General features: G+C 43.1%; 1 protein-coding gene across 1 annotated transcript in view; it reads left to right on the forward strand.

Moving 5' to 3' along the window:
• The first annotated feature begins 1,999 nt into the window (after positions 1-1,999).
• The window catches only part of LOC124552711 (natterin-4-like), a 62,922-nt gene continuing 45,882 nt past the window's right edge, over positions 2,000-19,039 (forward strand). The window contains exon 1 of the mRNA XM_047127052.1: positions 2,000-2,089. Coding sequence (XP_046983008.1) covers positions 2,083-2,089 — 7 coding nt within the window. The 5' untranslated portion in view covers positions 2,000-2,082. The remainder of the gene's footprint in view (positions 2,090-19,039) is intronic.

The following is a 19,039-nucleotide window of genomic DNA, read 5'->3' on the forward strand; positions in this document are numbered from 1 at the left end:
ATGGAAACTGAAGAGATTCCTCATGGGTCACTCCTTCTATTCTGTTGAGGAGTTTCTTGAAAAATTAAGCCGATTCCTATGATATATTGTTGACTGCGTTTACTTAAACTTATGGCTTGAATTTTTTTGGGTTCGTAAACATTTTATTTATACCTGCTATCACTTCTATGTTGCAATTTCATGTACTGACACGTTCCATGACCTTGGAGATTTGCTCCACGATTTGGTCCTACGGAACTAGACATGCAAATAAATCAATAAAAAAAGTTCTGTTAATGTCTATTGGTGATGATTGATGGTTTCATTTATCATTTTTTGCGTAAATAAGTGATTTTGCAGTACGTCTCACGTTTTGACAGTGCGTCTTCTATTGCTTAAAAAATTGGCCCTAAGCACTATGGGACTTAACATCTGAGGTCATCAGTCAACTAGACTTAGAACTACTAACCTAAGGACATCACACACATCCTTGCCCGAGGCAGGATTCGAACCTGCGACCGTAGCAGCAGTGCGGTTCCGGACTGAAGCGCCTACAACCGCTCGCCCACAGCGCCCGGCTCTATTGATTAATTTTGGGTATGATAAAGAATCTGTAAATTTTTTGTAAATAGGTGATTTTATAGTACATTGTGCGTCTTTTATTGGTTAATGTTGGGTATGAAAAACTATCTGTCTATTTTTAAATGTTTGATAACCAGTTCTGCGACTTAGATAATTTTTTTTAAAAGTTCCTGTAAATTTTGCAAATATCGAATGATATACCGAAATATCTCTGCTTCTGTCGACGACTTTTATAAATATCAAAATTTTTAAAAGATTGTCAATCCCTACCGACGGTAACTGTGAAGGCCCTACAGGAACAGCCATAAAGTGACCGCCACCAGTGGGGCTTTCGATGGGTTTAATGATTTCCTTTACCAGATTTTTGTAAATAAGTGATCTTACAATACGTCTTACGGTTTTATAATGCGTCTCCTGTTGATCAGTGTTGAATATAATAATCTGTCAATTTTTAAAATATTGATAAATTTCTGTAGGTTCGATCAGTTCTTTTTTTCAATTCCTGTAAATACTGAAAATATCGACTGATACATCGAATTGTCGGCGATTCTGTCTCGATAATATCAACGTCTTCTATATATATCGATATTTCTAAAAATTTACTGATCCCTAGCTATGGCATCTCTGAAGGCCTTGCGCCGGCCGCGGTGGCCGAGCGGTTCTAGGCGCTACAGTCTGGAACCGCGCAACCCACTGCGGTCGCAGGTTCGAATCCTGCTTCGGGCATGGATGTGCGTGATGTCGTTAGGTTAGTTAGGTTTAAGTAGTTATAAGTTCTAGGGGACTGATGACCTCCATTGTTAAGTCCCATAGTGCTCAGAGCCATTTGAACCATTCTGAAGGCCTTGCAGGAACCGCGAAAAGTGACCACCAGCAATCGGGCTTTGGTGAAGATACGGTTGGACCAGCAGGCAAGTAGGAGATAAAGTCGCTAGCTTCCAATAATAAAACGAGCCTCGGATCACAAACAGTATCGAAAGAGACAAAGCCTTTCGAGCGAATAAAAGTTCGTAATTTGATTTGTCGAAACCGGTGCGAATTTTGAAGTGGATCATTGACGAACGTGAATCGTTCTAGCGCCCGGACGCGCCGCTAGAGCGGAAACACGTAAGGAACTTTGACAATGACTGCTATGGCGCATCGCCTGGGAACGAAGGCGACGGAAATGACGAAACTACTCGGCTGTTCGCTCCCTGATGTGTAAGAGCGGCTGTCACTCCACCTCCCCCCCCTTCCCCCCCCTTCTCACCACTCCCTTTTCCAAAGAGATTCCATAAGCAGTTACTCCAGAAAACGCATTAAGCGTCCCCGTATTTCTGGGAACGTGACGTCACAGATGCGCGTGTCTCCCAGCGACGGAGGCAGTGGTTCGGCCTGCAGTGACTGTGCGCAAACAGTAACAGCTGCTGATAGCTCAACTCTAATCTCTGTCTCACGCCCCTCCCCGCCACACGCGAGCAAACCCGGCACATACGACAGCCGGCGTTCGACCAGATCTGTTCTGCATAGCAGCACTACAGAATGCCGCGTAAGTACCGCCCACACGAAATGCGCTTCATGTTTTCTGTAACCTCTAACTGCGCTGCATCTGTTTCCGGTACACACACGGCATTTCATGTCGACATGTTCGTGATTCTCGAACTACGAGGGTTGTCCACAAAGAACATTACGTTTTCGTTTGTGTCCGTTAGGGGCGGGGCTAGCGCGGCCATCTTGGTGTCATGGCATTCCGCCGCTCAGTCGGCATCCTGCCGTGCTAGTGAGAGGTTCGTGCTATACTCCGTTGAGTTACTCTGACGGTTTGAAATGTCAGCGTTAATTGAAAATGCCGCAAAGTGTTTAGTGCGTGCTGTAATAAGGTTTCTGACTGCAAAAAACTGTACACCGATAGAAATCTATCGGCAGCTTTGTGAAGTGTATGGGGACAACATAATCACTGAAGGTGGAGTGCGTCAGTGGGTCATAAAATTTAAAAATGGCCGAATTAACGTTCACGACGAAGACCGAAGTGGAAGACCCAGCATAGTGACTGCCGAACTTGTCGAAAAAGTCGATGCCGCAGTCCGTGGAAACCGTAATTTCACAATAACAGAACACTCTACGAGTTTTCCACAAATTTCACGACGTTTGTTGCACGAAATCACTACCGAAAAGCTCGGTTACCGCAAGTTTTGTGCAAGATGGATACCAAAAATACTGACAGAGATTCACAGAAATCAGCGAATGGCTGCAGCGTTAACGTTTTTGGACGCTTACGAGAAAGATGGCGACTCATTACTCGATCGCATCGTTACTGGTGACGAAACATGGGTTAAGCATGTGAACTGCGAGACAAAATTGCAGTCAATGCAGTGGGGGCACACAAATTCCCCCCAAAAACCAAAGAAATGCATGCAGACAATGTCGGCAAGGAAGGTGATTGCGAATGACTTTTGGGACAGAAAAGGTGTGATTTTTGTGGATTTTCTGGAAAGAGGCACTACAATAAACTCTCAAAGGTATTGCCAAACTCTGCACAACCTCAGAAGAGCAATACAAAACAAGCGCAGGGGAAAGTTGGGCCCAAAGATCTTGCTGGTTCACGAAAACGCCCGGGCCCACACGGCAAATGCGACTCGTGAAGTTCTCGAATCTTTTAAGTGGGAGTTGTTTCCTCATCCGCCGTACAGTCCCGACCTGGCACCGAGCGACTTCCACTTATTCCCAGCAATGAAGAAGTGGTTGGCTATGGAGCGTTTTGATGACGACGCACAGCTTCAAGAAGAGGTAACCACGTGGTTGAAGGCGCAGGCGGCCGGATCTTACGACGAAGGAATTTCCAAGCTCGTCCATCGCTACGATAAGTGCCTTAATTGAAATGGCAACTATGTAGAAAAGTAGTATTTAAGTGTGGCTTTCATCTGTATATAATTAAAAAAATTTCCAATACTTTATTTATTTTTAATTCCAAAACGTAATGTACTTTGTGGATAGCTCTCGTATTTCGATTCTTATTCAATAAAATTTTTCTGGGTTTGTGTCCGCATTGTCAATACATAAAACTAACGACGTTTCGGTCCCTGTTGTAAATGACCTTCTTCAGGGTGTTTTTGCTTTCAGTAAACAAAAACACCCTGAAGAAGGTCACTCACAACAGGGACCACATTGTCAGTATATAAAATTACCGATGTTTTGGTCCCTGTTAGAAGTGATGGTGCTCTTGTGTTCGGTAATTTTACATATGGACAATGTGATCACAAACCGATAAAAATACTTTTGAATGTGACAATAGCCGCAGAAGCCTACGCTTGTGCAGAGTGATTCACGAGGATATGCAAATATTTTAATATGTTATTCTACTAGTAAAACTAAAGAAAAAAGTTCATAATCATAGGTCTGCAAATGCTTAGCTACGGAGTTATGGCTAGTAAAAGATTTTGACTGAAATGTAGCAGCTTTGCTAGTATGAAGCCATCGCAAAACTGTACGATTTCAAAGCAAAGCATGATTTCCATTTGCTTTCTTGTTACTGGTCTGGTGAATCTAATAGAGAAGCAGAGATTATTATACAAGTAAATTTGTTTACTTTCCATTAATAGTGTAGAAAGGGTTATGCCATTGTCGGCAACCGTTAGTAAGTTGTTTCAGTCGCTTTGTAACCTTGAAACGAGTTAGTTTTCTGTATTTTTCAGTGAAAGAACATAATAAAAGCCGTGTATTTAAGTGAAACCACATAGTATTAATAAAAGCAGATTACCTGACACATGCATACAGTTTCAGGTAACGTTATTACAATCGTTTTTCAAAAATTAAATTCTCTAAAACTTTGGTTGAGAACTTTGTGCAATTGTCTGGAATTTAAAAAAAAAAAACAAATTGGGCCAAGTAGTTAATAAAATAAAAATTTTACTTAATTACTTCTGTGCTTCGCTGGATTTTCTGGAAAACTACTGCAGATACACGTCTGGGACATGTTTTATTAGACTCACCAGACCAATAACAACAAAATAAATGGAACTCGTGCTTTACTTTAACCTCGTACAGTCTTGCAATGGCTTCATCTTAGCGAAGTTACTAAATATCAGGCAAAATATTTTATTAGCCATAACTCCGTAACTAAACATTTGCGGACCTATTTTTAAATGAACTTTTTTCTTTAGTGTTACTTGTAGAGTAACAGTTTAAAATATTTGCACATCTTCATGAATCACTCGTATTTACTGTGATTCTGATTCCGAATCTCATCAATGTGCAGTGAAAGAAAATATGCTCCAGAGTGGTATCGGACTGAGAACTTATTGGTGCAGATAAGCCCCAGAGCATGCTCTGTCAGTAGGGGAGACCGCGGTTAGGACTTCACAATTTATGAATTATAATTTCTGAAGCGGTACTGTTAACGATTTCTTTTCCCACCACTAACCCCTCTCCTGATAATTTCAAAGAATCGAACATTAGGTGCTCCGCTTTATGACAAGCTAGTTTTCATTGGGTCTCAATCTTCATGACGTCATCTCTCGGTGATTGTGTGACTTACAATAATATAGAGGTGTGATCAAAACGTAACGCCAACGTCCTTGACACAGTGGTAACACCGGTTCCCGTCAGATCACCGAAGTTAAGCGCTGTTGGGTTGGGCTAGCACTTGGATGGGTGACCATCTTGTCTGCCGAGCGCTATTGGCAAGCGGGGTGCACTCAGCCCTTGAGAGGCAAACTGAGGAGCTGCTTGACTGAGAAGTAGCGGCTCCACTCTCGTAAACTGACATACGGCCGTGGGAGCAGTGTGCTGACCACATGCCACTCCATATCCGCATCCGGTGACGCCTGTGGGCTCAGGATGACACGGCGGCCGGTCGGTCCCGTTGCACCTTCCAAGGCCTGGTCGGACAGAGAGACCAAAACGTAACGGGAATTTCTTTAATTTTGCGGGCTTTATACATCCGATTTTCAAAATTTTTTATCTTTTTGCTACATATGTGCTTGATGTACATCTGCATTAACAGCTGTTTTGAATACTTTGTTTATTGTTGACAGTCGGAAAGGTTACACGTGTTTTCGAATGTTCGGCGAAGTTTTACTTTCGAGGAAAATGGATCAAGGAATTCGCATTATCATACAATGGTTTCACGACCGGATGTTTCAGCTGCCGAAAATTATTCCGGGTTGTATGGCCGTGGTCCATGGAACTCTTCCATCCCTGACATTTCGTCCAAAGCTACGTTGAACATCTTCGGAGGTGCTCCTGGTTGTGTTCCAGTCGGCAAGACTCAGCACAACCAAGGGTTACCTCCGAAGATGTTCAACGTAGCTTTGGACGAAACGTCAGGGATAGAAGTGTTCCATAGACCACGGCCATACAACCTGGAAGGATTCTCGGCAGCAGAATTTGCATTATATTTTGCTTGAAAAATGGAATAAAGTGCAGCAGCCCATTGGGAATGTCGACAGTGGCTTTTGGGGCGGATCTTCTGTGAGCAAGACAAGTTTTTACGAGTGGTATAAACGTTTCAAAAGGGGATCGAGAAGATTACGACCCCCCCCCCCCCCCCCACTGGACGCCGTAGCGCATCGGTTACGACGACCACATGAAAGAAGTCGTACGGTCAATAAGGAATACTATCCAGAAGTTGCGCACTGTTTACGAGAAGATATCCAAAGAAAATGATCAGAATTGGAAAAAATTGCTGCGACAAAAGAGAAAAATAGTGATGAAAATAAATGTATAGTCCCCTCCGCGAGCTATCTCTTACACAAGTGATGCAAATTTCCTTAGAGGACTGCATTAACGTTTTACATTGTGGGGAAAATAAAAGTGGCCCAGACGAGCGGTCATGATTTGACATGAATGTATGCATGTAACCATACTGTGGTGTGCGTACTGTAAGACCTTCGGTACATACACCATCAGATTATTTGACTTGTCGCTCTGACGAAGTAGGCGAGAGACAGCAATATGTCTCGTGGTCTTATCATGGCGTGTTTATCTTCTGACGTTAGGTCAGACGATAGAAATGCCACTTGCACGCCTAGAGTAGCAGATTGAAGGTGACCAACTTTAAACAGAACTTGATTAATTTTCACACACATTTATTAAAATAGTAACAATCATAAACCTTACGTAAGTTGATTCTGGATGCTATTTGCGACTGACAATCTGAAGTTCCTTTGGTGTTGGTACGTTAACCTTGTTCTCACATATCTCTGATAATTGACAAAGTGTCTATATATTTCTCTTCATGGCTATTAGGCGCAGACTGAAACTTGACTACAGACTAATACAGACTGATGCAGACTGACTAATCGGAGGTCTGTACACTTGTTATAATGCCTCGCACATTCATGTATCACTGCGCGAGTGTTATCCATGAGGAGAAAAGGTTCTAAGTAAGCAGCAATCTCATTTGCTGTGTTACATATTAATACGCGGATCGGCGGAAGCAGAATTTGGTCCGTCTCTAAGGCAGCGCCATCTCGTAGTGCGGAGACAGACGAGTGCTGCGCCTGCGCTGTTGTGCTTAGCGGGGCGCGCTCTAGTGGGAAAGTTGTGTACGGGCTGACTATGTGGAACTATGTACACAACACATACCCTGTGACGTGCATAGCACGTATACCCTGGCCACGTGATCTCCACCGCTTCTGTGGAGCACATTTACACACTCTTCACGCCTGACAGCAGTGGTCAGTTTGGTCGTGTCTCTATCTTGGAACCCAGGTCACGTGACCTATCAATGTGCGGTTACTTTGTTCGCAGAGCCCTCAAGTCTGTGTATCACAACAACCCTCTTAGTTTTCAAGAACTGCAGCACAATTTTTCGGATGAGACTGCAGCAACTCCAACAGTCCAGCTTCGATCCGCCATCAGCAATTTGCTGATCAGGGCAAGAGATCAATGGCGGTGAGATTAGTACTGCGTTTCCTTTCCACTGCTGTGCCTTCGTTGGATCCTGGAACTCTTCTCTGTGCCTATTCGCCCTGCCCTGTATAACGAGTTATTCAACCTGCCGCAAAAGCAACAAATCTAAGCCCAACGCACTTCCAAGGATGTGTACGCCAGAATAGATAAACCGGTAGATTTTTCATATGGGGAATTCATACCCTAGAAGAAGAAGATGCAATTCCATGCAACATAGAAAGGTTAGAAAACATGTTAATGATGCCTCGTCACAGTTCACCTACATGACAACGAGTATTCTTCTTCTTCTTCTTCTTCTTCTTCTTCTTCTCCTTGCCTTACGGCCTCTGTAGGACCATGGGTAGCCCCTTCGTGGGCTGCATTTTCCTCTTCTTCTCCCAGAGGCTCTTCATTCTTTCTCTTCTTCTCTCCCGCTCTTCTTTCGAGATCTTCAGTTTCCGTTTCTCGTATCGGCTCCACTGGTGACACTCTAATCTTTTCCTGTATTCTTCTCTGTCACTGATCTCCGACATATTGGTCGGTGTATATTTGTTCTTCCAATTTTCCTTTCCTTCGATCTTGATCCCCAATTCCAAGAAGTTCAACAACCCACTTGGTTTTTGTCTTTCCCTTTGCCCTCCCTGTCGTTTCCCACACTGTTTTCGTCATTCTGTCCATATTCATCCTTACTAAGTGTCCAAGAAACCTTGCCCTTCTTCTGATTTCCTCGGATATTTCTCTCATGTTCCGGTACAATTCTTCCCTACGTGTTCGCATCCACCTCTCTCCACCTCTTTTGGGACCTATTATTTTTCTCAGTATTTCTCTCTCTTCTTTCTCTAGTTGTTCTGCCCCATTCCTTCCTACTGTCATCGTCTCAGTAGCATATAATACGGCATTCCTCACCGTTGACTTCTAGTGGCTTATCTTTGTCTCTATGGATATATTCTTTGTATTGTATATCTCTCTCATCATGCAGAAGGTTGACTTCTATCCTCTCTGTTATTCCCTTCTTGCTCCTGTTCCTTCCTGTTATAAATTCTCCCAGCTATTTAAATTTGTCCACCATTTGCACAGTGGCATCCGGTGTTTCCCAGTCTGCAGCGGTATTTAATATCTTTTTCTTGTTGTAGGCGATCCTCAGTCTCACCTTTCTGGCTACCTTACTTAAGTTGTCGAGTTGTGTCTTTGCGTCTTCTTCCGTCGCACTTACTATTACAATGTCATCTGCAAAGGCTAGGCAGTCCACGTGAGCCCTGTTGTCCTTTTTGTCTCCCAAATAGGTCCTTGGTATTCCCATTTCCTCGTTTATTGCTCTCGATTGCCTGATCACAACAAGTATTGTATACGAACCTAAATATGCCGGTGTCCAAAATTAAAACAACAAACCACTATTTCCCTGTCATGTGTCTAATCCACGATATAATCATACTAACTGTCAACCAGTTGCCCGTACGGTAGTGTTCAGCACGAAATATGGCATTCCGGTCAACGGATAACCATGTCAACAATGACACCAGGGCACCTATGAAACAAGCTAGTGCTGGCCAGGTAGCCCCACATCCACAATCGCTGTGTACACAGTCACAGACGGTGCAGTATGGCACAGACAAGACGCCTACCAGACTCTCTGCAGTGGAGGGCTATAAGAAGAATGGAAGCAGGACAGTAGCGAACTGATTCGGTTCAAATGGTTCAAATGGCTCTGAGCACTACGGGACTTAGATTCTGAGGTCATTAGTCCACTAGAACTTAGAATTACTTAAACCTAACTAAGGACGTCACACACATCCATGCCTGAGGCAGACTGTAGCGCCTAGAACCGCTCAGCCACCCCAGGTCTGGCAACTGATTTGGTCTGATTGTTTAATATGAATAGTACTTCAGATGTGGGGATAGCTTATAGGGACCGAAACTGTGTCCCAAAGACCAGGGCAGGCCGACCATGTGTGACATCAGAGAGAGAGGAGCGTTATTTGGCTGTAAGGGCACAGCGGTACTGCCTTAGTGCTGCACGGCAACTGGTATATGAGCCCGCAGCATCCACTGGACGGGCTGTACCGAGGCAAACGGTGAGCAGAAGGCTTCGGCAGAGTGACCTTTACTGTCGGAGACATGATGTACTCGTATTTGCTCCTCTGACGCATCTTCTCAGAAGGGAACGTGTACGGTGGATTCATCAACATGTCACCTGGACGGTCGAACAGTGGGTCAATGTACTTTCCACAGATGCGTCCCGATTTGGTCTGGAGAGTGATTCTCGGCGGATTCGCATCTGGAGGGGACGTGGAACACGATTTTGGGACCCAAACATTGTGGAAAGAGACCGATATCGAGGAGGATCTACATCTACATCTACATTTATACTCCGAAAGCCTCCCAACGGTGTGTGGCGGAGGGCACTTTACATGCCACTGTCATTACCTCCCTTTCCTGTTACAGTCGCGTATGGTTCGCGGGAAGAACGACTGTCGGAAAGCCTCCGTACGCGCTCGAATGTCCCTAATTTTACATTCGTGATCCTCTCTGGAGGTATAAGTAGGGAGATGCAATATATTCGATACCTCATCCAGAAACGCACCTTCTCGAAACCTGGACAGCAAGCTACACCGCGATGCAGAGCGCCTCTCTTGCAGAGTCTGCCACTTGAGTTTGCTAAACATCTCCATAACGCTATCAGGCTTACCAAATAACCCTGTGACCAAACGCGCCGCTCTTCTTTGGATCTTCTCTATCTCCTCTGTCAACCCGACCTGGTACGAATCCCACACTGATGAGCAATACTCAAGTATAGGCCGAACGAGTGTTTTGTAAGCCACCTCCTTTGTGGACTACATTTTCTAAGGACTCTCAAAATGAATCTCAACCTGGCACTCGCCTTACCAACAATTAATTTTATATAATCATTCCACTTCAAATCGTTCCGTACGCATACTCCCAGATATTTTACAGAAGTATCTGCTACCAGTGTTTGTTCTGCTATCATATAATCATACAATAAATGATCCTTCTTTCTATATATTCGCAATACATTACATTTGTCTATGTTAAGGGTCAGTTGCCACTCCCTGCACCAAGTGCGTATCCGCTGCAGATCTTCCTGCATTTCACTGCAGTTTTCTAATGCTGCTACTTCTTTGTATACTACAGCATCATCCGCGAAAAGCCGCATGGAACTTCCGACACAATCTACTAGGTCATTTATATATATTGTGTAACTGTGCAATTGTCCCATAACATTCCCCTGTGGCACGCCAGAGGTTACTTTAAATTCTGTAGACGTCTCTCCATTGAGAACAACATGCTGTGTTCTGTTTGCTAAAAACTGTTCAATCAAGCCACATAGCTGGTCTGATATTCCGTAGGCTCTTACTTTGTTTATCAGGCGACAGTGCGGAACTGTATCGAACGCCTTCCGGAAGTCAAGGAAAATGACATCTACCTGGAAGCCTGTATGTAATATTTTCTGGGACTCATGAACAAATAAAGCGAGTTGGGTCTCACACGATCGCTGTTTCCGGAATCCATGTTGATTCCTACAGGGTAGATTCTGGGTTTCCAGAAACGACATGATACGCGAGCAAAAAACATGTTCTAAAATTATAATGGTGTGGGCAGGGATTATGTTCACCACACGAACCAGCCCTCATGAAATTCTAAGGGTGAAATGGCGAGGTTTAACTTCTGTCAGGTATCGTGACGAGATGTTGGGACCTCATTTGCGATTGTTGCCAGATGATTTGAGCCCAGACTTCATACTGATGTCTTCTTGGAATCTGAAAATATTGTGCGGAAGGTGTAGCCTGCTCGCTCTCCTGATTTGAATCCCATAGATCATGCCTGGGATGCACTAGGGAGATGGCTTAAAATGTTCAAATGTGTGTGAAATCTTATGGGACTTAACTGCTAAGGTCATCAGTCCCTAACCTTACACACTACTTAAACTAAATTATCCTAAGGACAAACACACACATACGCATGCCCGAGGGAGGACTCGAACCTCCGCCGGGACTAGCCGCACAGTCCATGAATGCAGCGCCTGAGACCGCTCGGCTAATCCCACGCGGAGATGGCTTACATCACGTCAGCATTCACCAAGCGCTCTCCAAGACTTGCGAGCAACTCTGCATGAAGAATGGGCGTTATTGCCTCATCATGAGGCTGATGACATCGCTCACAGCATGCCTTTGGCCGGCCGTGGTGGCCGTGCGGTTCTAGGCGCTTCAGTCTGGAACCGCGTGACCGCTACGGTCGCAGGTTCGAATCCTGCCTCGGGCATGGATGTGTGTGACGTCCTTAGGTTAGTTAGATTTGAGTAGTTCTAAGTTCTAGGGGACTAATGACCACAGATGTTAAGTCCCACAGTGCTCATAGCCATTTGAACCACAGCATGCCCTTTAGTTATCAGGCCTGTATTGCTGCCTGAGCCGGTCGCACCCATACTGAGCACGATCATCAGTTGTGAGAATGAGTGTACAAACCCATTAAGTTGAAAAAAAAACAAAGAACATTTTTGTCCAGCATTATGAATGTTGCAGTTGTTTGCGTTCTGTATTCATTACATAGATTCTGCTTCACTAGAACCTGTTTATATTCTTCCGTGGAAAAATAAACGCAACCTTGGAAAATTTCCTTTTGTTGCTTTGATTTTGGTCACCAGTTTTTGGGAATGCTGTTCTTTAGAATACGTTTGACTACCTTTCTTGTAAATCACTTTACCCTGGCACAATCAGTCCTGCCTACATGTGAGCACATTTTCGACGGTATCTTTCCACAGGAAGTGCTTTGACCTTTAAGCTCTGCCGGTACTCCATATGAGCTACTTTTTTATCTGGTTCCAGCGCGTTATCCTTATCTCGACGCTTGATCCTGAATTATCTGCGTGAAAGGTACCATGTAAAAACAGAGATAGTTCCACCAGCCGCCACGATAATTAAGAAAAATACGTACTGCCACACGCTTTACAAAACATACGTATCACATGCTACAAATTAAATAACCTCGCTGTATTCATCGTACATGTGGCATAGAAGCAAAAGAATCGCTGAACGTGTTAGATGAAATGAACAGTTTAATGAGCACAGAATATGTACAGAGATTCAAGCAAAGAAAGATCTACATCTCCATATATACTCCGTTAGCCACCAAGCGGTGTGTGACACAGGGCACTCCAGAATGAGATTTTCACTCTGCAGCGGAGTGTGCGCTGATATGAAACTTCCTGGCAGATTAAAACTGAGTGCCCGACCGAGACTCTAACTCGGGACCTTTGCCTTTCGCGGGCAAGTGCTCTACCATCTGAGCTACTGAAGCACGACTCACGCCCGGTCCTCACACCTTTACTTCTGCATCTCGTCTCCTACCTTCCAAACTTCACAGAAGCTTTCCTGCGAAGCTGTGAGGACCGGGCGTGAGTCGTGCTTCGGTAGCTCAGATGGTAGAGCACTTGCCCGCGAAAGGCAAAGGTCCGAGTCTCGGTCGGGCACACAGTTTTAATCTGCCAGGAAGTTTCAAATCAGCGCACACTCCGCTGCAGAGTGAAAATCTCATTCTGGAAACGTCCCAGAGGCTGTGGCCAAGCCATGTCTCCGCAGTATCCTTTCTTTCAGGAGTGCTAGTTCTGCAAGGTTCGCAGGAGAGCTTCTGTGAAGTTTGGAAGGTAGGAGACGAGGTACTGGCAGAAGCAAAGCTGTGAGGACCGGACGTGAGTCGTGCTTGGGTTGCTCAGATGGTAGAGCACTTGCCCGCGAAAAGCAAAGGTCCCGAGTTCAAGTCTCGGTCTGGCACACAGTTTTAATCTGCCAGGAAGTTTCATAACTGAGGGCATTATTCGCGCCAAAGTCATATTCCCCCCCCCCCTTCTCCACTCGCTGATCACACGATGGATAAACGACTGTCTGAATGCCTCAGTACGAGATCTAATTTCCCTTATCTTAGAATGATGATCATTGCGCGATTTGAAAGCTGGTGGTAATAATATATGCTCTACATCCTCGGCAAAGGAAGGATTTTGGAATTTAGTGAGCAGCCCTTCCGTTTAGAGTGTCGTCTGTCTGCAAGTACGTCCCACTTCAAACTTTCTGTGACATTTGGAACGCTCTCGCGATGGCTAAATGTAACAGTCACGAATCTGTCTGCTCTTTTTTGGACTTTCTCAGTCTCCTTAATCAGACCTAACTGGTACGGGTCCCACACAGACGAACAATACTCAAAGACTGAACGGACTAAAATATCGTAAGCAATTTCCTTTGTTGAAGGACTGCATCGCTTTAGGATTCTACCAATAAACCGAAATCTACAGTTCGCCTTACCCGTTACTTGTGTAATCTGATCGTTCCATTTGAGATCATTTCGAAGAGTCACACCCAGATACTTGACGGATGTTATCGCTTCCAAAGACTGGGCATGTATTTTATACTCGTATACTATTGAGGGTTTTCGCTTTGTTGTACGCAGTAGGTCACACTTACTAATATTGAGAGAGAACTGCCAGTCATTACACCACGCATTTGTTTTCTGCAAATCCTCATTGATTTGTTCACAACTTGCGTGTGATACTACTTTCCTGTAGACTACAGCATCATCGGCAAACAGTCTCATGCCGCTGTCAATACCATCAACCAGATCGTGTATGTAAATCGTAAAAAGCAGTGGACCTATTACGCTGCCCTGGGGCACATCTGATGTTACGCTTGTTTCTGTTGGAGTCACCCCATTCAGGACGACATACTGCTCTCTGTTAATTACAAAACTTTCTATCCAACTGCATATGTCATCGGATAAAGTAAAAAGGAGTAGGAGAAATGATATTAGCATTAAACTTGACATCTAAAATGACGACCACAAAGCCAATGAAGTGAAAAAATTTTCCTACAAAATAACATATCACAGATGAAGTAAGGAGGGCGTAAAAAGCAGATTAACACAGATAAAGAGTGTATTCCTGGCCAAGAAAAGTCTGCTGATATCAAACACGGTCCTAGATCTACGAGGAAAATCTACGTTTTGAGCAAAGCATTGAATCAGAGTGACTCATTCACGGGTTTTGGTAAAACCGTACAAGAAGAGAATCAAAGTCATTGAGACGTGGTGCTGCATTATAGTTTTTATGCTATGGCATATACTGAGAGTTTCTTAATCACAAGAATAGCAATAAATATACAGTGTTAAAACGGAAAACACTTCTTGATGTTCTGCAAAATGATATTTATTTGGTCACGAACCTGCTTTCAGCTTCTTACGGCATCTTATTTCAGCTGACAACCGAGCGTCGCAAACTCGGATCCACGGAAGATACAAAAATTAGAAAGTGTTTACATAGGAAAAATTTACAATAATTACACTAACTAAAAAAATAAGAGGGGTAAACATAGTTTTTATGCAGAAATATAACAAATCACGCCAAATTTAAACGAATTTACAGTTGAAATCTGTTATTTGTAACGATAACTTAATTTAACAAGGGGGAAAAATGGAAGTTGAGTCTGATCGGTTAATACTAGACGAGCATTCTGTGTACGTGTTTCGTTTATTAGTAACATTGAGCAGAAAAGTACGTCACTATTGGTCATGCTGGAACACCATCTTAATGTAATTTGGGTAAGCTATATACTCCAGGAACCATGGGATTCATATTAATCAGCATATTGCTGTTGGCTTCAAATATAATACTTCTTCATCATTTGATAGTGATTTTTATTTGTTCATCGAAAGCTGCAGTCAGATCTTTTTGTAGATGTTGGGAGTCGAAACTATGAAGGAACAGGGATCATTTTTATAACGTGACCTGTTTTGCTCAGAAAATGGAAAAGGAAAGGGAGGTAATGACAGTGGTACGTAAAGTGCCCTCCACCACACACCGTTGGGTGGCTTGCGGAGTACAAATGTAGATGTAGATTAACCCGCGAAGGAGGCTGATGATCCACTTGTCGCAGCCATCGTGGATTTTCCGTTGCCCAGTCGTGCATGTTGTGCCGGTTTACGTTACCGCTGTTGGTGAATGACGCTTCGTAGCTAAATAGAACGCGCGCTAAAAATTGGTCATCTTTCAAAGAATTGAATTCCAACTGTGCTTGTTCGTCCCAGTTCCAAATAGTATTTTTTCCAGTGAGAGAACAAAGTTTTGGTGTAACAAGAATTTGCATATTCAGAAAACGACGGTAAAAATTTACGAGACCTAGAAAACTGCGGATTTGTCTTTTTGTGGATGGAACTGGAATGGCTCTGATTGCTTCTAACATTTCAGGATCCGGCTGAATGCCTTCAGAAGAAATAATATGTCCCAAAAACTTCACCTTTGTCCTACCGAATTCAGACTTTTCCAAGTTAACTGTAGTTCCAGATTCTGCAAAAATATGTAACACGCTGTTGAGGATGCGATTGTGTTGTTCCCATGAGGCTTCTGCTATCAGAATATCGTCCACATATAAGGTGATGTGACGTTTTAAGAACTCAGGTAATATGGAATTTAGCCCGCGAATGAATGCTGCCGAAGAAATGTTCAAACCAAAAGGAAGTTTCCGCAACTGATAACAAACGCCGAAACAAAGAAAAGCTGTGTATTTTCTACATTCTGGATGAAGTTCGATCTGATAAAAGCTGGATCTGAGATCAATGGAAGACAACACTTTTACACCATTAAAATTTTGAAGAAGTTCTTCCATCGTCTGCGGCCTGTCTGTTTCAGGAATAATGATAGTATTGATTTGTCTCGAATCTAAGACAAGCCTGATCGATCCATTTTTCTTCTCAACAACATGTAACGGATTGTTGTATGAGCTTACTGCAGGCTCAATAATGCCCTCGTCAAGCATAGATTGTATTTCTGTTCTAACACGGTCCCTATAATGTGCTGGAATTACGTATGGTCTAACACAAAATTTAGTATGCTCACGAACACGAAATTGGTATTGATATCCCTTGATTGTTCCTGTTTTGTGAGTAAAAACTGTGGAATGTGCTTGTAAAATCTCAAAAAGGTCCTGCCTATCAGTGTCATTACAATTCTCAATTGTTTGAATTTTATTCTGAATTAACTCATTAGTTTCAAATATGCCGTCGATATCATCCCTGTCAGTACTTGCAGAGTGATTGTTAGGGTCTAGTTCCGTAGAAAATTCCGAACTGTTGTCTAACAGAAGGTAAAGCCGATTAATTTCCTCGTCATGGTTTGAGAGCCAGTCTTCAAATTTCAAAGCTTTTGACCTACCTTCTTTCTCTAAACCTATTTCAGCATCGTGAAAGCTTAAGATTGCTTTATATTCATTCAAAAAGTCTACTCCCAGTATAATTTACGTCGACAATAATGGAACAATAAGAAAGTTCATAGAGAAGCTGTGGCTTTGACAAGAGAATTCTAAGTTGGTTTGTTGGCGCACATCTGCACTTTTTCCAAAGATTGCACCTTGTAATTTAATCTTACGTAACGGAAGTGTGGGGCAATCGTTCGATTTGTTGCACTTGCTAAAAGCTGTTTCACTAATTACTGAAATGGGACTGCCAGAGTCAAGTACTGCCGTAAATTTTACGTCATTTACAGTAATGTGAATCACAGGATATGCAATGTTGTTATGTTTTATGTCGTGTTCCTGGAGTAAGATGTCCCTAATGTCTTCCATTTTTACGTAATTACTAGCTACGGCAGCTGCGTCGTCAGTTTCATACGTACGTTTTGTGGCTGCCAGCGGCGTGAGTCATTGCCTATTGTCTCTTTGTTGGCGCGCGTCGTTATTGGGATTTGGAGACCTAAGTTCTACAAATTCACCGTGACGAGAGGGCCCTGCCCTGTTTAAATCCCGCCAGTTCTGATGCAGTTCAGGTCTGTCGTTACGATCATATCGTCTGTCGTCATGTCGGTAGATTCCATAGTTTCTTTCTTGTCGGTCATGTGGTGGAGAATTTCTCCCCGAGTCGTAACTGCGCGCTGGACCGTTGCGTCTAAAGTTATTCTGTCTGCCTTGATAATAATTATTTTGGTTCCCATATTGCCTGTTTCTCTGATTGTCTCTGTGATAATCATTACCGCGGAGAGGTGATCTTTCCCTGTAATTATTACTACTCTGCCAACGGTTGTCATACGGGTGGTGTCTGTTTTGGTCACGATTTACGTTGTAAGAATAGCCTTGTCGTGTCCATTTATTATTTCTGTCATCGCGGAATTGTGACAGATGTGACCCGTAATTGTTGTACTCCTGTTTTCGCGTTCCGCGGTTGTCAGTGTCAATTTCCAGTTCTTGTAACAGTCCCTGAAGAGCTTCAATGTCGTCTTTGCAACGTCCTGCTAAAATAATATGTCGTAAATGTTCAGGCAGTTTGATTAAGCAAATGCGGATGAGTTCTGAGGGGCTGTATGGGTTTGAAAGATACTGATTCTTATGCAACATGTCTTCAAAATATTTCATAAGACTGAAAAATTCAGATTGTTCGAAGCGTTTCATCATTATGATGCTCTGTTTTACTCGGTCTTGTGTAGCTTGAGACCAATACGCTGAGAGGAAGGTGTGATAAAATTCTCCTTCACTGTGACAATCGTGAATGACCGATCGCGTTCTTACAGCTGGATCATTCTCCAAGTAGCCACACATAAATTCTAACCTGTGCTCCAATGACCAGTTGGGAGGAAAACAATGAGAAAATTGATGAAGCCATGCTTGTGGATGAATGTCGTTGTCAGAATTCTTAAATGTTTTGAATTTATGTGTAGTAATGAACAGCTTATAGTCGAAATCATCGTGTCGGCGAGTCGCACATTGCTCATTGTTACTTCGTTTCGGCGGTTCCATCTGAAAATCCAATGCGCCTTGCCAATTTCTTTCATAATTTCCGAAGTGTCCTGTGTTATTATTTTGTGGTTGTTCCGTATTTCTATGTCCCTCTTCCCGTACTGGAGCGCGAGTGTTGTCTGAAATATGTAATTCTTGTATTACCTGCATCAACTGATCTTGTACTTCCCGGATTTCTCTTTTGTACTGTGTATTGATTTGATTTTGATTTTGTTTGAATTTTCTAATTTGATCATACTCTTCTGTGTCAGTGAAGGCTACGGGTCTTGTGTCTTTCAGATCATCATCTACCTTTGTAGATAAGTTAGTGACCTGATCCGAAAGTTCGGCTACTTTCTCCGATAGTGAACACGTTTCCTCAGTGTGTTTTTCTGAACCGAGTTTCAGAGTGTCCATTTGTGTTGAAATCGAATCTACTGTGTCCTTTAAGTTTTCCTGAGTTTTTGCAAGTTGCGTAACCGAATCGGTAGATGCAACTGAGTCAATTTTAGTCCACAAGGTCTCATGATTTTCATGAACAATGGTTTGCAGTTCTTTTATGGCTGCTTCGAGATTCTGTAATGCATTTTCATGCCGCGAAAAAATAGGTTGAAAATGCTCACAAATTTGTGATTTTACGTCATTACAGACTTTTTGACATTTCGATTCAATGTGATGTAACTCAGTAGTTAAATCTTCACGTGTTTGTTCAAGTGTGGTGTCTAACTTCCGAAGATTTTGTTCCATTATGTCTAACTGTTGCTGTGTTTGTCTCTGGTGTTGTTCCATTGTGTCTAACTTTTCAAGCTTTTGCTGTGTTTGTCTCTGATTTTGTTCCATTGTGTCTA

This window comes from Schistocerca americana, chromosome 10 (assembly GCF_021461395.2).
Source record: "Schistocerca americana isolate TAMUIC-IGC-003095 chromosome 10, iqSchAmer2.1, whole genome shotgun sequence".
NCBI classification, from domain to species: domain Eukaryota; kingdom Metazoa; phylum Arthropoda; class Insecta; order Orthoptera; family Acrididae; genus Schistocerca; species Schistocerca americana.